This window comes from Hirsutella rhossiliensis (assembly GCF_020360975.1).
Source record: "Hirsutella rhossiliensis strain HR02 chromosome Unknown scaffold00003, whole genome shotgun sequence".
NCBI lineage: Eukaryota > Fungi > Ascomycota > Sordariomycetes > Hypocreales > Ophiocordycipitaceae > Hirsutella > Hirsutella rhossiliensis.
Genome location: NW_025408669.1, coordinates 1,916,717 through 1,936,251, shown reverse-complemented (window position 1 = coordinate 1,936,251; position 19,535 = coordinate 1,916,717). Strand labels below are relative to the sequence as shown.

Here is a 19,535-nt window from a genome sequence, read left to right as displayed (position 1 = left end):
AAAGGAGAGAATGCTGAGGTCTAACAGAGACGCGGCCGTCCGGAGGGTCATATGTCGCCGCCTTCAAGTGCTGGCATACCTGAGCTCGACTGAGCTCTGAAGCGTTCCAGCAGGCACGCAGCGCAGCGCAGCAGCAGCGCAGCGCAGGTGGTAGCGCAGGTGGGAACTCCCCGGGTAGCGCAGGCCCAGCGGTCGCCACGGCGGCCCCTAGCGCGCCTCGGGGGGTGCGTCAATTGCCCCGGTCACTACCTACGTACTAGGCCTCGGCGCTGCGCAGCGGGGCGTGTTTTAGCGGGCCCTTGCACCCTAGCCCGCCAAACAGGCTCAGGCACCCTCCGTTTAGTTGCCCACGCGCGGTTGGGCGGCGCCGGGGGCTGTTGTTGTCATGACAACGACGAGTTGGGCGCCCCTCTGTTTGTCGGAGCCTCCCCTGCCCTCCCCGTGGGCCCCGTCTCCATCCCCATCCCGACGGCGACGAGGCTCCCATTCAGGCTCCCAGTCAGGCATTGTGGGAAGGCTGCCGACAACGACCAACGACGTTATCGCCACCGCCATCCAGCCGGCCAGAGAAAGACATCCCTCCTCGCCCCTCGTCCTTCATTCCACGCTTGCTCCGTCCGAGTTGGCCTCATTCGCGAACTCAATTCCGCGCGAATATGCCTTCTTCCTGACCGGCATTGCCTCATCCCATCCGTCGACGCCATCGGCAGTACGAGGCAACGCGTCTCATGACCCCTCGGCTGGGCTGTCCTCCGCGCGTGGCTTGACCGACGCGCAGGCGTATTACGTCTCGCGTCGAACTTTGCACCGCGCCCCTCGCGCAATACGGCGACATCACGAGCAGCCACCTTTTGCCCACTCATCTGGTGCCAACCTTAAGTGCTTTAAACGCTACGCTCCGCAGCCGGCCATGGTGCCCGCGCCGCCGCCGCTCCCCACGCAGTTCCCCTGCTGGTGCAGGGCTGTTTATTCTTGGGGAGGCGAGGTGAGTAGAAATTCCCTGCTTTTTCTCTCTTTTCTTGCCGAGCACTGATCACTGACCGCACCTCTACAGTCCAAGCGCGATCTCGGCTTCATCGAGGGCGACCTGATCGAGTGCTTGAACGCCGGTGACGGCTCGTGGTGGGTTGGTCGCCTCTATCGAGATCGAAGGACGGTCGGTTCGTTTCCCTCCAACTTTGTCTCGCTTCTTCCCGAAGGCTTTCGTCCAACGACGAGATCAGCCAGCCCACTGCCTGAGAGCAACATGGTGAGCCCTCAAGCCATGGCCTCCAAGTCCAAGACCTTCCGCAAGCCCTTTGAGGCATACGCAAAAGCGCCGCACTACACGAGCGCAAAGCAGCCCGAGACGTTTCGAGAGCCACCGAGGCCAAGGACTGTTGAGACGTTGAGCAACTCCTTTTCAAAGAGCGTGCCCGAGGGAATCGAGAGAGTGGCGTCGCCCTCACAGCCACGCGGCTATGGCTCGAGAGCGCCATCGCCCGCACCTCCCATGATGCGTGAGCCACCCAGGAGACCATCACCTGCACCATCCATGATGCGTGAGCCACCAAGGGGGCCATCGCCCGCGCCGTCCATGATGTGTGAACCGCGCAGGGTGCCGTCGGACAGGGGAGACTCACCACCGCCACCAGCACCACCGCCCCATCGCCATGTTGCCCGCAACGGGTCGCACGATATACAGCGCGGCTACCATGACATGTCGCGGCATGGCTCAACAGCCTCCTACAATCACTATCGCCAAGGGTCGAGCAATTCGTACCAGGGCCAGCACGACCTATCGCGGCAGACGTCGTACACGGCATACGGCGACAGGCCCTATGAGCATCGTCCACACACACCCCGAGCCATATCGCCCCAGCCTCCCTCTCCCGGCGGAAGCCACTTGACGCCCTCACCTTTGCGAGAGGCAATGGATGGAGTCATGGAACAGCTGGGCCAGCTGGAAGGTCTCGGAGGACCTCGGGAGGCAGCATCTCCAGCTCCCCCGTTTGACCCCTGGGCGCCCGAGTCTTTCGACCTGGCATCTCCCCGATCCAAGCGCACAGTGCCCGAACGCACGAGGCCCGTAACATCAATGGGTATAGCACACCACGACGAAGGCTACGAGACCTGGAGCGGCGACTCTTCGCGGGGCACCTCGCATCAAAGCGGGAATCGCGGGCGTGTGGACGAGCATACCCAGCTGAATAGCTACGTGGAGCGCATGGAAAAGCATTTCCAGACACTTCATCAGCAGAGTCCCAGCGTTCCCCCACCCGACGTGGGTGATATGGCACCGCCTCCACCGCCAAAGAGCCAGCAGCATAGTCGACCCAAGACGTCCTCGGGCGAAGCGGGTGTGCCGGAAAGGAAACTCAACATGCGAAAGTCTGCCCACGAGATCGGCCACGGAGTTAGCAGAACATACACCACCAAGACCAATGCCACGCACGCCTCATCCGGGAACCAGAGCAACACCAGCTCTTCGACGCAGAGCAGTGGCAGGACCCTATGGAGTGGTGCATCGGCCAGCGGCTTCAGCTCGACGAGCGCCGGGAGCTATGCTCGTACGACCCAGCGTGCCCAGAGCGCCCTGGGCTTGCGCGAACTGGACATTGAGCGGCCAGAGACGCCCTTCACCGGGGTCACCTACCACAGCAGCCACGCCAGCCATGTGACCGGCGCTGTCCGGCCAGCTTCCCAGGTGGGATTCCACGACGATCTGACAGCTGGCATCGGTGGACTCGTTCACCCCAAAGCCCCGAAGCGAAACATCTTTAAGAAGATTTTCGAGAGCGCCAAGACTGGCGTTGCCAGCAATCGCAATAGTATCGCGGCTGGCTCCGGTACCGGCACGTCCCCTGCTAGATCGTCGCCTTTCAATCGGCCATTACCCCAGGGCGCTTCGCCAATGTCGAGCATGGCGGGAGTGCGCGGCCCGGCGTCCGGACGTGACGCTGCCAGGGAGATGGGTCTCGGCAGCGGAGTAGACTGGGTACAGGTGCGCCGGGACGTCAACCGCTCCAATTCCCTGAGCAAGAGCGAGAGGAATGAACGCAGGGATCGCTGCCAAATGATGGACCATCCCGCGCTCAACCCTGTGGATGAATTATTTGAAGGGATCGAAGGTGACGAGGGTGCCGACGGGATGCCGGTTGCCGACCCCCTGAATTATCAAGCCATCAACCTGAGCCAAGTCGACAAGAACTCGCGCTTCATCAGCGACCCATCGCCATCAATGGCGACGGCAAAGTCACTGGCGACGACCTACCTCTGTCGCCCCTATCGGAGCGATGTCCAACGGTTGCGGGCTATTTTTACATGGGTGGCCGAGAATATATGTTGGGAAGAAGACTTTGAGGGGGAGGTTGACACTCGACGGGTGATTCAGTCCAAGCGTGGCTGCGCCGAAGAGCACGCCGTCCTGGTCATGGAAATGTGCGCTGCAGTCGGGCTTCAGTGCGAGGTCATCCGGGGATATCTCAAGAGCCCCGGGGAAGTGCCAGACCTGAACATGGTACCGCGATCAAATCACTGGTGGAACGCGGTCATTGTCGACGGCGAGTGGCGCATCCTGGACTGCTGCCTGGCCAGTCCGTCGAACCCCAAGCGTGGCCTCTATTCGAGCGCGAGCGGTGCGGCAGCGGATCCCTGGTGGTTCCTGGCTCGGCCGACCGAGATATGCTGGACACATGTCCCTGAGCACCACGACCAGCAGCACATTGTGCCTCCGGTGGCACATGAAATTCTACTCAACCTGCCATGCGCCTGCCCGGCCTTCTTCCGCAACGGAATCGAGATGGTGGACTACAACACGTGTGCCACAAGGATTGAGGATTTAGAAATGGTGCACGTCAAGTTTAACGTGCCGGCCGACATCGAGGTGGCGGCAGAAGTTGAGGCGCGAGCATATTCGCAGGACGCCGACGGCGACGTTTTCGAGAGCGGTGACGTTGTCAGGAAGCGGGCGCTGGCCCAGGCTGAATGGTTCAATGGCGTGAAGCGATACACGGTCAAGGCGCTGCTGCCCGGAGATGAGGGCCAAGGAACACTCAAGATTTACGCCGGGCAGAGAGGACTGATGCACAGCATCAAAGACATACCTCATCCACTGGCCATGGCGTTGCCTGTTATCCACACGGGCGAGAACCCCCCCTACGAGTTTGTGACGCGGCATCCGACGCCTCACGCGCAGCGACACGACATTTACGTGGTGCAGCCGCAGTGTCAGCGGCTGGCGCTCAATAACACTTTTGTGTTTGCCATTAGGCAGCACCCGAGCTCGCTGTCGAGCGGGCCGCAGTCTGCTCTGACGCCGGCGACGAACCCGGGAGCGACGAGCCCCATTCCGTTCCTGCGACCGAGCTCAGCGATGAGCATCACGGCGTCGAGTGTGGGCGGGTCGAACCCGAGCTCAGCGACGGGCATCGTGGCGGGCCAGAAGCCGGCCAAGCTGGCGATCCAAACGCCTGGTGGAAAGATCCTCCGTCTTATGCGGAAGGAGGAGCGGCGAGGCATGGGATTGATCGGTAGGGCTCTCGGCAGCGACGACGAGCCAAGCGATGGCGGAACATGGGAGACAATCATCAAATGCTCGGAGAGGGGCCTGTGGAGAGGGCTGGTCTTGGCAGACCGCACGGCGCGATGGTGTGTGTTTGCCGAGTGGGTTTGCGTGGGATGAAGGGGAAGACAAGTCAAAGGGCAGCGCCGATGCCTCATGATTTACAACGAGTGGCGTTGCATGTTTTGCGAGCACATCTGCTGCGACGGCGTTTGGGGAGGGAGGCCTGCTCCGCCAGGATGGATATACGCCATGGTGTTGGGGAGATTGTGTACATTTGATTGTCGTCCAGGCATGTGTGTGTACAACATTGACCATGTAATCATGTATGTACAGTGCTGGATGCTGCCGCCATCTGCATCTGGACCCTATTCTATCCCGTGGTGACGCGAGGTGGTGATGCGACGACGTACATACAGTACAGTGCACAAATAGAGGGCCATGTGACGTCCTGGGACGGCGGCCGGGTCTGCACTGGAGGCAGCCACTGACTAGCCCCTAAGGGTGTAGCGGTATTAATTAGCGAAAGCGGAACAAGTGTCTTCGTCCCCTAGGAGGAGCCTGCCGAGTACGGATACGGGGCCAAAGGTATCTTCGGTACACAGTTGATGCACCTCTGGCCTCCAACCTCGAACCACCACCATCCCCGACTGCTTCCCCCCCTCGCGTCCACCCTCGACCCCCATCTCGAGACCTTCCCTCGGCGCGCGCCAATGCCCGACGACGCAGCGACGGCGACCCCGGACACGCAGGCCACGAGGGCATGAAGCCGCTCTCTGCGCCCCTCGAGCCCCGACGACCAGAGCGCGCCGCCCCCTTCAGCCGCGTCGCCTGATGCCGACGACAGGGCAATGACCTACCGAGGCACGCTGCCACCCGGCCAGGCGGCCTTTCAGGGCCAGCAGGATCAGTTGTATGGGGCCCAGCAGGCCGGCTATCACCATCAGCAGCCGCAGCAACATCACGCTCAACAACAGCAGGGTCCGGCGCACCACCACCAGCAACCGCAGCTATTGCCGCCGCTGCAGGCTCTGTACGATCACGGCGGCGGCGGCGGCGGGCACGAGCAGTTTTTCGGGCGGCAGCCGGCTCAGCAGCAGCAGCAGCACGGGCAGTTTATCCATCCGAGCCAATACCACCACATGTCGCAACTCGACGATCAACAGCAACGCCAACAGCAGCATCAACAACAACATCATATGGCGCACTATGGCATGGCTATGGATGGCTTCTCCAACTTCGATCCTGGCGCCAGGTTTGCGCCCGCCCAGCACTCGCCGCAGCCACAGCAACGGCACTACAGCACAGCGATGCAGTCCCCGATGATGCCTTTTCACCAGCAGAATCAACCAGTTACTAGTCCCTACAACATGCCTGCCGCCGCCGCCATGTCCCCGCCAGCTGTTCAGCGGCCACCTCCGATGCGGCCCACGCAGCTACTTCAGCAGCAGCAGCAGCAGCAGCAGCAGCAACAGCAACAGCGGATGTATCAGAGCCCCATATCCTCCCCCCAAGTCCAGCACCAACCTTCACCACAATCTCGACCGTCCTCAACTCACCCGCCACAGCAACAATCTCAGCCTCAACCACCTCGTCCTCTGCCTCAGTCGCAACCACCACAGCAGCAGCAGCAGCAGCAACCGAGTCCGCAACCCCCGCATCGGCCCCTGGTACAGCAGCAACAGCAGCCTGTCCCGCAGCCACCGCGGCCACCGTCAGTATCCGAGCCAAGACCATGTGTGCCTGAATCGCATCGACTGGCTCCGGAGCCGCAGCTTCCGACGACCCAAGAACCTCCACCCCCGGCGCAGCAAGAGATCCACTTCGTCAACCCGCAAGACATCCTTCAGGCGCCACCACCACCTCCACCCATCGCCATGGGAGCTATGCACAGCTCACGGGCCCGACCGCCAGACCCGGCACCGCCAGAAAACGCTGCCCACGCGAGATCGCAATCGATGAGCATTCCCGTCAAATCCTCTCCCACACAAGCACATCATCCTTCCATCAACCATGGCTTCAAACGAACTGAGTCGAAGCCTGAGCCGCCAAGAATCAAGTCCAGCCCGCATTCTTCCGTGACAAACTCTCCAGCCCTCTCGGCGCGTTCTCCAAGCATCACGAAAAAATCGCCCGCCATCCCAACCAAGCCGCGACCAATCAATACGGGACCCATCATGGTGGCGATTGCAGAGGAATGCCTCGAAAAGGCGCGCTCCGCCGTACACGACGTGGCCATGTCGCTCCATCCTGAGCGGGTCGACGAGTACCAAAAGCTCATAGCCACCAGCTTGTCCTGCTTGGAGGCGACCCTGCAGAACTGTCGGCTGTCGCCAAGAGAAGAGGCGCGTGTACGCCTAAGGTACGCCGCCACTCTGCAAGAAGAGACGGAGAACCTCATGGAGGCAGAGATGGCTTTGGGCAAGGGCATCACGCTCTGCGATAAGGTGAGACGAAGGGTTCTCTGCTTTGGTTGAGGGTGCGTTGCTGACGTCTTGCAGCATCGATTGGTCGATCTAAAGTACTGCATGCAGTATTTGATGCTCAAGGTTCTCTTTCAGCGAAGCCACAAAGCCGCTCTCAAGGCTGTTGACGGACACATTTCCGACTGCGAAACGTAAGAGAGCCCTTCTTTGGCTACACAGAATAAGGCCCCTAAACTCGTGCCGACTGACCGACGCATAGTTTCAAGCACGTCCAGTGGTACTACGCGTTTCGGCTACTCAAGTCTGCTTTCTACATGGAAATGGGAACCGCCTCTGATGTCGGCGCACTAGAGAACATCAGGTCCGTCCAGCACATCGCCAACACGAGAGGCGACAACGCGCTCAGCGTCCTGGCCTCGGTTTTGGAGGGACTCAGTCTCCTCAAGGCGTCCAAGGACGGCAGCATCGAGAGGGTGCAGGCCTGCATTGCCCAGGCGGCCAAGTTTCAGTTCGATCCGACGGTCAAGATCATGCAGCTCGACGTGCTGGCTCTCCTGCTCGACTTTGCCTCGAGTCTGCACCACCAGAGCCCGGACAGTACGTCGCAGAAACTGCGTCTACTGCAGATGAGGCTGGACGAATGCGACGAGTGGCACAACGTTAGGGCCGAGTTCCTCGTCCCGATCAAGAAGCAGCCCTCGAACGCGAGGACGGTCAGCGAGGACACGGCCACGATTGTGAGAGCGGGCGAGGCGGACTCGGCTTTTGACTACCTGGTCATGTCCTTTATGACCAAGATTGAGCTGCGAGCACTGGTGTATGTTTTGGAGCCCATTCGACAGTGAACGCGTTGCTTGCCGTGCTAACTTTTACGCGCTCGCAGGTTTACGTTTAGTGGCCTGGCCAACTTGCACAAGCCCTCCGCCCAAGGCCGCCGATCAACAGAGTTTTGGCGAGAGGGAGTCAAGATTCTTGACAGCTGTAAGTAGCTTCCTTTTCCCAGCTTGGCCATCTGCTTTGGGGTATGCATTCTGACTCGCTTGTACCCTCCCATAGGGGATAGTTCAACGGCCAACATTCCCTATGGCCCCTCCGTCTCGCTGGCGACGGCTGTTCGGCAACGGACCTGGCGGATCGAGGCGCATGCCTACCTCAACGTCCTCCTCGGGCTAATGGCGGCAAGCCGCTGTCAGTGGGAGACGGTCAAGCACCTCTTGTCCAAGCTCCGCACAACCATCACGCCGGCGACGCAGCCCGCAGTCAAACTGCTCTCTGTCTACCTAACCGGCGTTTATCATCAGGGCACCGGGAACCTCCAGGCCGCGCTGCACATCTTCATGGACAGATGCTTCGCTGTCCCCCAGGGGTCCGCCGGCGTCAGGGCAGGCCAGCGCGAGATCGCCCTACTCGCGGGCCTGAATCGCCTGTGGATCATGCAGCACCCTTCCTGCAGGAGGGATCAAGAGACTCAGGATCTGATAGAACAGCTGCAGCCTCACTGCACAGACCACTGGAACATCGACCTTCGGACCGCCTGGCACAACGTCGTGGCGGCGCTGGAAACCGAGCCCCCGCAGCAGCTGAACCAGCAGAAGCAGCACATCCACACCGCCATGGCCGGGTCCAAAGTCACAAACAACATCCTGGGCGCCGCCGTCACGCTCTGCATCATGCGAAGTCGGTTTTTCGAAAACGTGATTGGCGAACAGGCGCTCAAGAGCGCGCGGGCGGCATCCAAGCAGGCCCAGCGCAGCGGCAACATTCTCTGGCAGAGCGTGGCGGACGGGATGCTTGCGCAGTCCTACGAGGTACAGGGCCAGCGCGACAAGTCGAGACACGAGTGGGACAAGGCGACCGAGGAGGCGAGAGATGCATTTGCGGGGAACTGGTGAAGTATCCCTCGTTGTTTGTCCTGGATCCCAATTCCTGTCTCTCTCTATGTATGGCCGCGTGCTTGTCACCGGCGGAAAACTGGCGTTCATTGCGGCCGGCAGCGATTAGTGCAAGGGCCAAGAAAAATTGGCTGGTCATGTCTCCCCATGGTTTGGCGCAATGTGGGCGGCAGTGTACGATACCTGACCACGGCGGTCACCAGCCATGTTAGCGTCTATGCATGAAGAGGGAAGCAATGCAATTAAATCACCCCGCGGCGAGTGGTTCCGCGGATGTCGTACCTCGTACGAGGGCCCTTTTTCAAATGGGCAAAGCTAAAATGTATGGCTCCGTGACCGTTCAACTGAACCAAAGATGTGCCGTCACGGCGTTTCGGATCATCGTATGGAGAGAAATGAACCACTCTCTAACGACGAGGAAAGTTTGGCGGAGGCTGGAATCCAGAGGGCGGCGGAAAGCCTGGAGGCAGCCCCGGCGGAGAACCAGAGGGGCCGGGCGGCGGGACAGGGAAGCCGGGCGGCGGCGGGCCGCCGGGAAAGCCCTGCTGGGCGGGTGATCCGTTGGGAGGGCGGAACCCGCCGGGGTGGTAATCTGCCGGGTTGGTAAATCCGACCTGGCTCTGGGGGGGGCGTGCGGGCAAGCCTGTCGGCGCGGGGGGGAGAGGGACTGCCCCGCGGCCTGCTGCGAGAGGGGCGAGGGGATGAGTAGTACCGTTGTAGACAGGAGGGCCACGGTGGGAGGGCGGCGCGAAGTTGTTGGGCATGCCGTGGGGAGGTACGCCGGCTGGCGGCATGCTCACGGGCACGGCGGAAGGATCGAAGCCCGGAGGCGCAGGCTTTGTCGAGGCGGGTGCCTGGGCAGCAGGGGGCTGGCCCAAAAAGGCCTGAGGGATGGGCTGTGCCTCGGGGACAATGTTACGCATCTTTGCCTGAGCAGCCAGTTGGCGCTCAGCCTCGTCGCCGTGACGCTCGCCGCGGCCATCCTTCTTGAAGGCGTACTGCACCGAAACCTCCTTGCTGAGAATGTACTGGCCGTTGATGTTGGCGATGGCGGTGTCGCTGCTGTCAAAGTCTGCGAAGCTGACGAAACCAAAGCCCTTGCTGTTGCCGCTGTCGTCGCGAGCCACTTTTGGCAGGCTGAGCAGGGGCCCGAAGCGGCTGAAGGTATCGTAAAGTAGCTTCTCGTCAACCATGTGGTCGAGGTTGCCGACGAAGAGCTCGGCGCCGACATCGGTGCCCTTTTGCTTGTCGGCGCTGGCCTTGTTGACGCGCAGTGGCTTGCCAAAGAGCTTGATGGCGTTCATGACCGAGGCGGCGTACTCGGCGTCCTGGGGCCCACGGAACTCGACGAAGCCGAAGCCCTGGTGGTTCTGGGTGACGCGGTCGCGCGGCATGTGGATGTTGTGGATGGGGCCCATCTGGAGCATGATTTCGTAGACCATGGCGGTCGAGGCGCGCTCGTCGATGTTGCCGATGTAGACGGTTGCCTCTTTGTCCTGCTCCCTGTTTCAAGCAAGCAAACGCTGGTTAGCCAAGGTGCGCGCCCCCCGGTGTTTGCGATGGCGGGAATTGGGCGGGATTGTTTTCCAGTGAGGCGCACCAATGCCGATTTTGCGCCATCTTTGGCGTAGGATGCTGGCTCGCGCGGAGAGCCGGCGAGGAGGAGGAGTGGTAGTGGGTAGAGGGGTCTGGAAGAAGAGGAAGCTGCTTTGTTGAGGTGTGCGACGCAGGAATCGAGCAAGGGAGTGAGACGGTGGGAAGACAGATATTGATATGGAGGTTGGAGGTTGTCGGCAGCTGGAAGCGAGAGGCAGCTCGGCCAAAAGTTTCGAGGTATCCACAAAAAAGCTAGGATCTGCCGGGGTTGAGCCGCTGGCAATTCCCGGAGCTGGGAAATCATCCAGGGCCGGAAATCTCTGGGAAGCCTCATCCGCGAAGCATCCAGCAATTGATTTTTCCAACCTCCCCGGCCTCGGTGCACGCTCGCGGCGAAGGCGTATCCCCCCACATTTACACCGACTTGACCCCGACGTCACCAGAGCGCACTCGCCGCCAGCATGTTTGCCCTCTCCGAAGAGTCCAAGGTAGGTGCACAGCGCGGCGATGCAAGTCTACCAAAACGACGTGAACTGACAAGAGCAACACCCAGGAGCGCATTGCCAAGCTCATCGACGTCTCCCGCGTCGCAATCCACTAGTACGTTCGACTCCAACAGCCGGGGTTCGCGTGACGCCGTGCTGACCATGCGCCCTGCAGTGGCTATCTTCCTCTGATTCTCTATCTCGGTAACCAGCGCCAGCACTGGACGAGGGCGGCTCGGCGGCAGCTACTGACGGTTTTTATTTTTGCAGGCTACACCCGCAGCGCGCCTCGGCCCTCGATCATCCGGTACGTGCCTTGTCGTCGAGGCGGAGACGAACTGTCTGCCTGGACTGGGGCATTTGCTGACGGACTCGGGCATAGTCTTCTCTCTCCCCTTTCGTAGACGCAACGGTCTGCGGGATGTATTTGGTGAATCGTGTACATTATTGGGGAGCAACAACCAAGGAGTTTTTTGAATCTCGCAAAAGGAGAAAGGGGCGGAAGAGAGGCGGACATGGCACCCATTCGGTTGGGATACGGCTCGTGGCCTACGAGATGGATCCAAGGGGCTGCGCACGGCAGAAGCGCTTGATGGGAGGTCTGGACGACCACCAACCCACATCACATCAACTTGCGTGCACACACAATGCACGCGCATTTCAATGACGAAAATTCCACACTCGAAATTCCTTTGCTTTTCCCGTCTCGTTTGGTGATGCGGAGAGCACTCAACAACCCGGTGCAGATTGGAGGAAGAGTCCCACACAGAAGTACCTCCGTAGCGGCCGACGTCGGTCAAAAAAATCCAACTCACACTTCGGCTTCTATTCTCTCTCTCCCCTCGACCATGGTGACGGTGCACGCACAGCAGCGCGTAGCCCCTACATGCCCGAACCCAGCCATGCGGGCCTCTCCCCCGCGCTCGTCGAGTCCGTCGCCGGCCTCAGCGCCGGCACCGTGGCGACTCTAGTCGTCCACCCGCTCGACATTGTCAAGACGCGCATGCAGAGTGAGCGGCCGCAAACGACGCGTCGAGTAAAAGCTATAGCAGCTGATTTCCTCGCTCTTCTCTCGGGCCAGTCTACCGCAGCAGCAGCAGCAGCGCCGCCACCCGTCCCACCACCGTCGCCGTCCTCGGCTCCCTCACCTCCAACGACCGGCCCCTGACCGCCCTCTACCGTGGACTGACGCCCAACCTCGTTGGCAACGCCGCCGGCTGGGCGTCCTTTTTCTTCTTCAAGTCCCGCGCCGAGAGCGCCCTCACCCTGGCACGCGGCCGCGGCAACAGCGAGCAGCAGCCGCATGGACAGCAACCGTCGGCCGGCGACTTCTTCCTCTCGAGCGCCGCCGCCGGCGCCGCCACGTCGGCCCTGACAAACCCCGTCTGGGTGCTCAAGACGCGCATGCTGTCGTCGGACCGCGGCGCGGCGGGCGCCTACCCGTCGATGCTGGCCGGTGCGCGGGCCATCTACGCCTCCGAGGGCCTGCGCGGCTTCTACCGCGGGCTCGGCGTCTCTCTGCTTGGCGTCTCGCACGGCGCCGTGCAGTTTGCCGTCTACGAGCCCGCCAAACAGATGTACTTTGCCCGACGGCAGCCAGACAGCGGCGACGACAGCGACGCGCCCATGACGACGCAGGCCACCGTCGCCCTCTCGAGCGCCGCCAAGCTCGTCGCCGGCGCCGTCACGTACCCCTACCAGGTGCTGCGGACCCGGCTGCAAAACTACCGCGCCGACGAACGCTTCGGCAGGGGCTTCCGCGGCGTCGTGGTGCGCACCTGGCGCGACGAGGGCCTCGTAGGCTTCTACCGTGGCCTGGTGCCCGGCGTGGTGAGGGTCATGCCGGCGACGTGGGTCACGTTTGTCGTCTACGAAAATGTCAAGTATCATCTGCCGCGGTGGTTTGCCTGACCTCTTTTCCCAGCGCCCCTTTAGCCGAAGGGGGCACGATTGCCTTTGCTGGGAGCAGATCGAGCCATCCTCCGATCGATTCGACCTCGAGAACCATTGCGTCTGTGCTTTTGCACCCCTCGCGAGTCCAGCGGGCGATCCTTGATGCGTCGTTTGGGAGTAAGACACAGATGGGTGACACCGAAGACGGACGTAGGCTGTCTCTCCCGACCACGAAGGCGATTACCACGAGCCGCCAATGTTCCTGGCACGAACAAAACATCACCTCTCGTCCTTATCTTCCGTTCGGGTAGAACAAGTTCGCATCGGGCAGCTCATCGAGGACCCCGCCGCGCCAACTCAGACACCGAGTCTCAAGCAGAGCCGTGCTATGTCCGACTCCAGACATCCGACCTCTTTCATCCAAGAGGGTGACATGGGACCGTGGCTATCCTGTAGAACCACGGTAAGCGCAAATCTCCGACCAAGGCATCCATCATCGCCTCTGGGAAGCAAAACGACCAAGGGTCCCACAATCTCTTGTTTGCGTGGGAGGAGATTGCCAGTTCGCCTCGAGCGGTCTGGCGAATGGGCTTACATGCCCTCGCCAGATGATTCCAACACATAAGGGGGGCTATTAGCAGTCACCCTCGCAATCGTGGACAAATAAGGTGTCTTCCAGGTCGGCGATTGGCGAGACGGGTTATCTGCGAGGGCCCGGGGGCGAGATGACGACGGTAAAAAGAACGGCTTGGCTTACGGGAAAAAGAAAATCAAAACACTTCACGGAAACGACATGACAATGACTGGTGACACCCGGCTATACGGGTTGACGGCCTCTGCATGTGCTACAGGCCGTTCGTGAGGCTCTGTGTCCCAATGTCCGCCAACGAGCCATCCTCGTGGCTGGGGTAGATGCCGATTTCTGCCCGCGGACATTCGCCATCGCAATGAGCGAGCTACGAGGTTGGCCACGAAGGTGTCACATTCACCGCCATCAACCAACGATTCCTCCCAATTTTCCAAGGAAACGAACGACCGGCGTGCGAAAGATGCCTATGTCCCAAAAAAAATTCAGCTGAACCAGCTCGCTCAGCTGCCGCGGTCCAGCAGCGGAAGGAGAGATTGCGAGGCAATAGAACGGAGAAAAGGTCCGGCCAACGACTGCAGCCGTCGCGACTCCCATTCTCCTGTCCGTTGCTCTTGGGAGGCCCAGAAGCACGTAGTCGCGGCGCTGTCGTCATCAAACATGATTCTCGACAAGAAAAGCAGCCTCTTCTCGAGTGCGGTCAAGGCAGTGGGCACAGTGGCCGGGGCCCACAAGGAGGACCTGCTGTGGATCGGGGCAGCATTGACTCGATCAGGGCTTCAGTATATCGAGTCCGAGGATCTGGTCAGCGCGCATCGGGGCAAGGGAGCGGGCAATGTAACAAGCAAGAAGCGGGGGAGAGGTCAAAGGGGCCACTGAACGGCAAGGGCAGGGACAGGGTCACGAGGCATGGGCGCAAAGCTGCCAGGCCAAAGCAGACGGGGCCTTGATTTGGTTGTGACGGGAATTCGGACACGTCAGTCTCGGCCCCCGAGCGTCCAAGGCCGAGACAGCCGCCCATGATTGCCTGTGGGCGGAAATCGCTAGAGCGAGGAGCCAATGTGGTTGGCCGCATGGGCGCGAATTGACATATGACAGATGGTCTGGGACTGGACGTGCGCTGCAGCAACAGTCATCCCTTTCTGGTGTGTGGTGCCTGGATCCAGCCAGGTCGTACCTGAGCGGGAGTTTGCCGCGCAGAGACGAGTTTCTGCCTCAGACGACGATGGGCGCACGGTCGGAGAAGCTAGTCGGCGATCTATGCACTTTGATGTGCGCCAGTCCGATTCCTACGTATCATAGCACACAAGGACAACCACAGGGGGGTCATGCAGTGCGGCGGCGGCGGCAACAGCAGCAACAGAGCAGCACAGCATGACCGCCAACCGCAGGCCGTGGACGCAAATAGCTGTGACGGGGACGGAATGGATCTATGTCACGGTGGCCGCCGAGCTTGACGATGCGAGGAGGCCGATGCTCGGTGGCAGGGGCCGACTGCCCTGATCAGAAGGGGGTGGCGCCGTGACGGAGTAATGGCTCTCGGAGCTGCGCAAGAGGAGGCGCTATCAAGCAAGCAGCCAGCGTTGCAGCGATCTCGGCCGGCAGGACAGGGGTCCTGGGGAAGCGGTTGGGGGTGGTAGATGGGCTGGAGGCGAGATACCTAGTTAGTTGGCTGCATGTGTGAGTCAACAACGGCTGCTATTTGAAAAAATCAAAAGAGGCAGACTCGGACAACGGGGGGTGTGGGGAGATGGCACAAGCGTGTGTGTGGATCGAGCAAAGGGAGAGAGAGCGATGGTAACTAAATGCCCAGTTCGACGCGCAGCCGGTACCTGCGGCGAAGCGGACCAGAGGAAGAAGAAGCAGGACGAGGCAAAAGGAAAATTGGAAGCAGTAGAACATGGTATGGCCCGGCAAGACGGGGGAGGAAAGGGGAAGAGGGAGAGAGCGCACGGACAAAGATGTGTGTTCCAGGTCGTTGCTGAGGCTGATGATGCTGCATGCATGCAAGGCACGGAAGCCAGCCCGTAGGGACGGATCATGATGGCCGTATGACCTGGGCCAGCGGCGTAGGCGGCGTAGGGGGGAGCGAGGAGGAGGAGGAGGAGGAGGAGGAGGAGGAGGAGGAGGAGGAGAAGGGGGAGAAGGAGGAGGAGCAGAAGAGTTGAACGCATCCAAAAAGATCATCATGGTCTGGAGGCTTGGAGCGACGAGGGGAGAAGGCGCCGCCGTCTGCGGCCACGAGGAAGAGGGTCTCAGTCCTTGGGTTGTGCGTGCGGGGGTGCTGAGGGGTGTGTAGGCGGATAGTTGTCGTCGTCGGGTCGCTGTGGCATGGGGATGATCGTCGTCAAATGGCGTTTACGTGTTGTTGAGAAGCTGACTGGGTCAGGTGCCGTCGACGACAAGTGGCTTGTCGTTGGAGAGGTACTGTAAATAGCGCTCGGGTACCTTGGCTGGCCATTTACCTGGCCTGCACTCCGAGTGGGTACCTGTCTGCCTACCGCCTCGACTAGGTAGGTAGGTACCTGGGGTGCCTACCTCGACCACAAGCGCAAGATGCAGGCCCTGTAACTAGACCTACCTCTCTAGTACGTGGCTAGTGAGCAGCGGCAAGGCTTCGTTAGTGCGCTGCTTGGAAAGAATAGGCGTGGTCGAGGACGATGGCGGCTCAGCCAAAGACAGAGAGAGAGACACGGAGAGTACGAGAGCCTGATAGTGGGGAAAAGAAAAGAAAGGAAAAGAAAAGAAAAGAAAGAAAAATATCCAACGGGCCCAACTGCTCCCGCGTCCGCTGCACCGGGTCTCACCCCTGTGCGGTCCCAAAGGCTGTGGCCACGGGTCTAGAGACGACGACTACCAGCTCCAGGCCCCGGCACCTGCTGGATATGGCTTGGTGGTGGACGCAGACGGGCCCGGCTCCTCTTCCCGAGCCCAAGTTTCCACGGATGCCCGGCAAATGGGAAACAGCATGCATGGCCACGACGGCTTATGGTGTACTGTACAGAGTACGTACTAGGCCCTTCACTTAGTCTTGGTATCAACTTCTCGGGCTCTCTGCAGCCCATGTCACGCACCCGCAGCGTCTCAAGCTGTCCTGCCGTACTCGGTATACACAAAACAGTGGCGGGTGCTTGCCGCGTGTTTCAAGTCTCCGTCCGATGGTCATGGTGGTGGGTGGGCCACGGAGGACAAAACCGCCAAGGCGACGGGACGGGTCGTTGATTGTCCAAACCCCCCGCCCCCCCACCGATGAACCCATAAAAATCATCTCTCTCAAAAGTTGTGGTGCAGTGTGCTTGTGTGTGTGTTTTTGTGTGTGTGTGTGTGTGTGTGTGTGTGTGTGTGTGTGCGCGGCTGGTGTGGGGAGCGAGCGAGGCGGGCTTGGTTTTCACTACCTGCCACCTATCAGTAGGTACCACAGGCTCGATGCGGAGTACAATTGCCGGCCAATCAAATCAACTGGCTCATTTCTCGTCTTCCAAGACAAGAGTAAGAATCGTTGATTTGCACGTCAGTCAATCCCTCGGTCGTGGTGGAAACGCATCGTGCAGACAGACACAACACCCCCCTTCCCTTCTCTCGTCTTTCTTTTGGCCCGTCTTTCTTTTGCTTCCCCCGCCACGGCTGCATGACGTGCCTCTGCGCCCCATGAAACATGCAAGTGACTGGCGATGGACGCAGATTCCTGTGATAACGACGTGCAGATTGTGGGAAGAAGCAGATAAGGCAAAGGCAGAAGAGGTCTGTGCTGCTGGTTTCAGGCCTTGGCTTGGCCCATCGTACATACATTGCGCCGGCATTATGCAATCGAAGTTGCAATCCCCAAGCCGCAAGGCGTCGTGAGTCCTTGTCGTCATCATCAACCTCTCTGCTCTGCGGTCGACACCACCGTCTCTGCCATGGCGGGCAGAGCCATCATCCATGCACCCTGCGAAAATCTCAGTCAACTAGTGGCGGGAACAGCGGCGGCCCACTCCGTGAGACAGGAAGTTTTCCCGCGGGTGGTTGTTTACCCTCGACTGAACGGACCGATCGAGACTGGATGCAGAACCGTAACCCCAAACGCCGGACCAGCTGCCGGTATAACATGGTGGTGATGATGGCCTCGCCTCGCGGCAGACGGAGCGGCACTCCGACATGGCTGACGACTGCATCGGGTCGTGGGCTCTGTCCCTCATCTTCTGGAGTCCTGGACAAGCTCCAAAACGAGCCCCCTGCGCCAAGAGAGAGCCCCATCGTCAACAAGGGCTAGAGTAGCATTCCGGCCATCAGCCGCCATCTCTCCGGAAGGCCGATCCTGGGCCCGCGGCGCTTGCGAACCGGCCCCTCCCCTGCTTAGTTGCGCCCGCTGGCCCGGAACCTCGAGGCACCATCCGCGGGCGGTTTGAAGCCAGGTGCCAAGATGCCGCCCCGCCAGGAAAGCTTCAGTGACAGCCGGGCTCCTCTACGTACAGTAGACTCCACTCGTTCCCCGTAGATGTGGTGCCCTGCCTGCAACAAAAATAAAAAGGAAAGAGAAAAAGCAGAGAGAAAGAATGCAAAATGTCCGTGACTAGCCGGTCTTCCTTGTGTGTTTGTTTTCTGCCGGCTCTCATCGGCCGGCTCCGGGATTTACTTTGCCCCCCTTCCTCTCTCATGGCTTGTTGCGCGCAACAGTCGGACGCATTGTGGAATTCCCCTGCCTGGCACGGCTTCAGCGCAGCGCCTGACGGGTGGCGGCCCCAGCTATACTAAGGAATGCTAGATGATACTATACTCTGACGGCCGGCTCCCCGCGTGGAGCCCGCGGCCACCACTTGGCTAGCGCAGTGAGGAAGGCATGAAGGGTGGGAGCGCGAGAGAGATTAGGATGGGAAGCCTTCTTGCCACGCGAATTAGCTACCGAGACACCACGGTGGTCTTTGGTTCTTCCAATCTTGCTGTTTCGCTCTGCAGCTTTGGCTTGGTTGAATGAATGAAAAACAGCTTTGTGGAAATGGGCTCCAGGCAGCAGCGGCAGTGCTGCAGTCATCGCCCACCCCTCCTCTCCATCAACATAACATGCAGGAACCTCTGGCTCCCCCCATGCACCTCGCACATCCTCCCGCCTATCCGGACCAGGTACTCGGGTTACACTGGCTTCTTTTTCCGTTTGCCCTCATCACCGCCTTTAATCAATCGCCATCATCGTCATTTCTTGGTCTTTCATCTTACGGCATGGCCATGTGACGGTGCCAACCGCCTACAACCACATCAAACACTCTCCGACAGTCCTCCCCACTCGGGCGCGCGCCCGCGCACACGGAAAACGACGTGCACACGGGAAAACGACACGGAAAACGACACGCACACGCCCCTCGGCATCGCCCCAAATTCCCGGGACCAGCCACCGGCGGCCCGGCTCATTTGGGGGCCCGTCGCATCCCGCCAATTGTCGGGACCAGGGACCCCCCCCTTCGCCCGGCCGTCCCCCTCCTTTCCCCTGACTATTATGTGCGCGCCCGCAGTCGCATCTCACAATCCTCTCGGGATTCAGCCAAGCTCTTGGTCCCCGGGATGGCGCCCGCCTGGCCTACCCTGCACGTGTTCCTTGGAAGGACACCAAGCTTTCTTTCCCGCCCCAACGTTGCCCCGGTCGGTGGATGGTGGATGGTGGATGGTGGATAGCCACGACCCGACGTCGTGGTGGACATGGGCTCGCCGCCGGTTCGTCTCCCTCCTTGCCCCAGGGGGCCAAGCCAAGGCCGTCAGCTCACTCCTCTCTCTGGTGCAACTGGCCCCGGGCTCTGGCTTAGCCGCGTCCGTCTGCACTGCGGCAGTCGACTGCTCACCTTGTCGCCTCCATTGGGTCCCTTGGGAAGGATAATCTGGGACGGCTGCCCGAAACGGCTTCGGCACGGTGCATGCCCTGCTGGACTGAATGCACAAATGCTTGATATCCGTGCCTGGGTAAGGTGGGTATAGCGAGTACGGTACATGCATGCCCGCCCCTGTATCCGTATATTCGCACCCCGGCCAGCATTGCGTCCTATATCCGTATCCGTATTTGCGCCTTCTTCACCTCTACCCTATCCTCCCTGCCTCCCTTTTGAGCACGAGCACTTTGCATCAGGTCCCCTTTCGTGGAAAAGGGCT

At 60.5% G+C, this 19,535-nt stretch overlaps 4 protein-coding genes across 4 annotated transcripts; 3 read left to right on the top strand and 1 right to left on the bottom strand.

Moving 5' to 3' along the window:
* Window positions 1–910: 910 nt before the first annotated feature.
* Window positions 911–4,663, top strand: HRG_03123 (transglutaminase-like superfamily domain-containing protein; the record flags this gene model as incomplete). The annotated part of the gene is made up of 5 exons (XM_044861594.1): window positions 911–985; window positions 1,055–1,541; window positions 1,612–1,668; window positions 1,722–1,801; window positions 1,862–4,663. 5 exons carry the CDS (start codon window positions 911–913, stop codon window positions 4,661–4,663), a joined length of 3,501 nt encoding a protein of 1,166 aa, XP_044722620.1.
* Window positions 4,664–5,394: 731 nt separating this feature from the next.
* On the top strand, window positions 5,395–8,861 carry HRG_03122 (cohesin loading factor domain-containing protein; the record flags this gene model as incomplete). The annotated part of the gene is made up of 7 exons (XM_044861593.1): window positions 5,395–6,057; window positions 6,112–6,261; window positions 6,313–6,990; window positions 7,045–7,160; window positions 7,229–7,786; window positions 7,853–7,950; window positions 8,026–8,861. 7 exons carry the CDS (start codon window positions 5,395–5,397, stop codon window positions 8,859–8,861), a joined length of 3,099 nt encoding a protein of 1,032 aa, XP_044722619.1.
* Window positions 8,862–9,268: 407 nt separating this feature from the next.
* Window positions 9,269–10,481, bottom strand: HRG_03121 (RNA recognition motif domain-containing protein; the record flags this gene model as incomplete). Its single annotated transcript, XM_044861592.1, has 6 exons — window positions 9,269–9,295; window positions 9,368–9,403; window positions 9,476–9,528; window positions 9,574–9,715; window positions 9,764–10,364; window positions 10,462–10,481. The coding sequence occupies 6 exons, from the start codon at window positions 10,479–10,481 to the stop codon at window positions 9,269–9,271; spliced, it is 879 nt and encodes a 292-aa protein (XP_044722618.1).
* A 437-nt stretch (window positions 10,482–10,918) lies between these two features.
* HRG_03120 (mitochondrial carrier protein) lies at window positions 10,919–12,853 on the top strand (the record flags this gene model as incomplete). The annotated part of the gene is made up of 6 exons (XM_044861591.1): window positions 10,919–10,945; window positions 11,011–11,057; window positions 11,118–11,146; window positions 11,213–11,249; window positions 11,822–11,952; window positions 12,024–12,853. The coding sequence occupies 6 exons, from the start codon at window positions 10,919–10,921 to the stop codon at window positions 12,851–12,853; spliced, it is 1,101 nt and encodes a 366-aa protein (XP_044722617.1).
* Window positions 12,854–19,535: the final 6,682 nt, after the last annotated feature.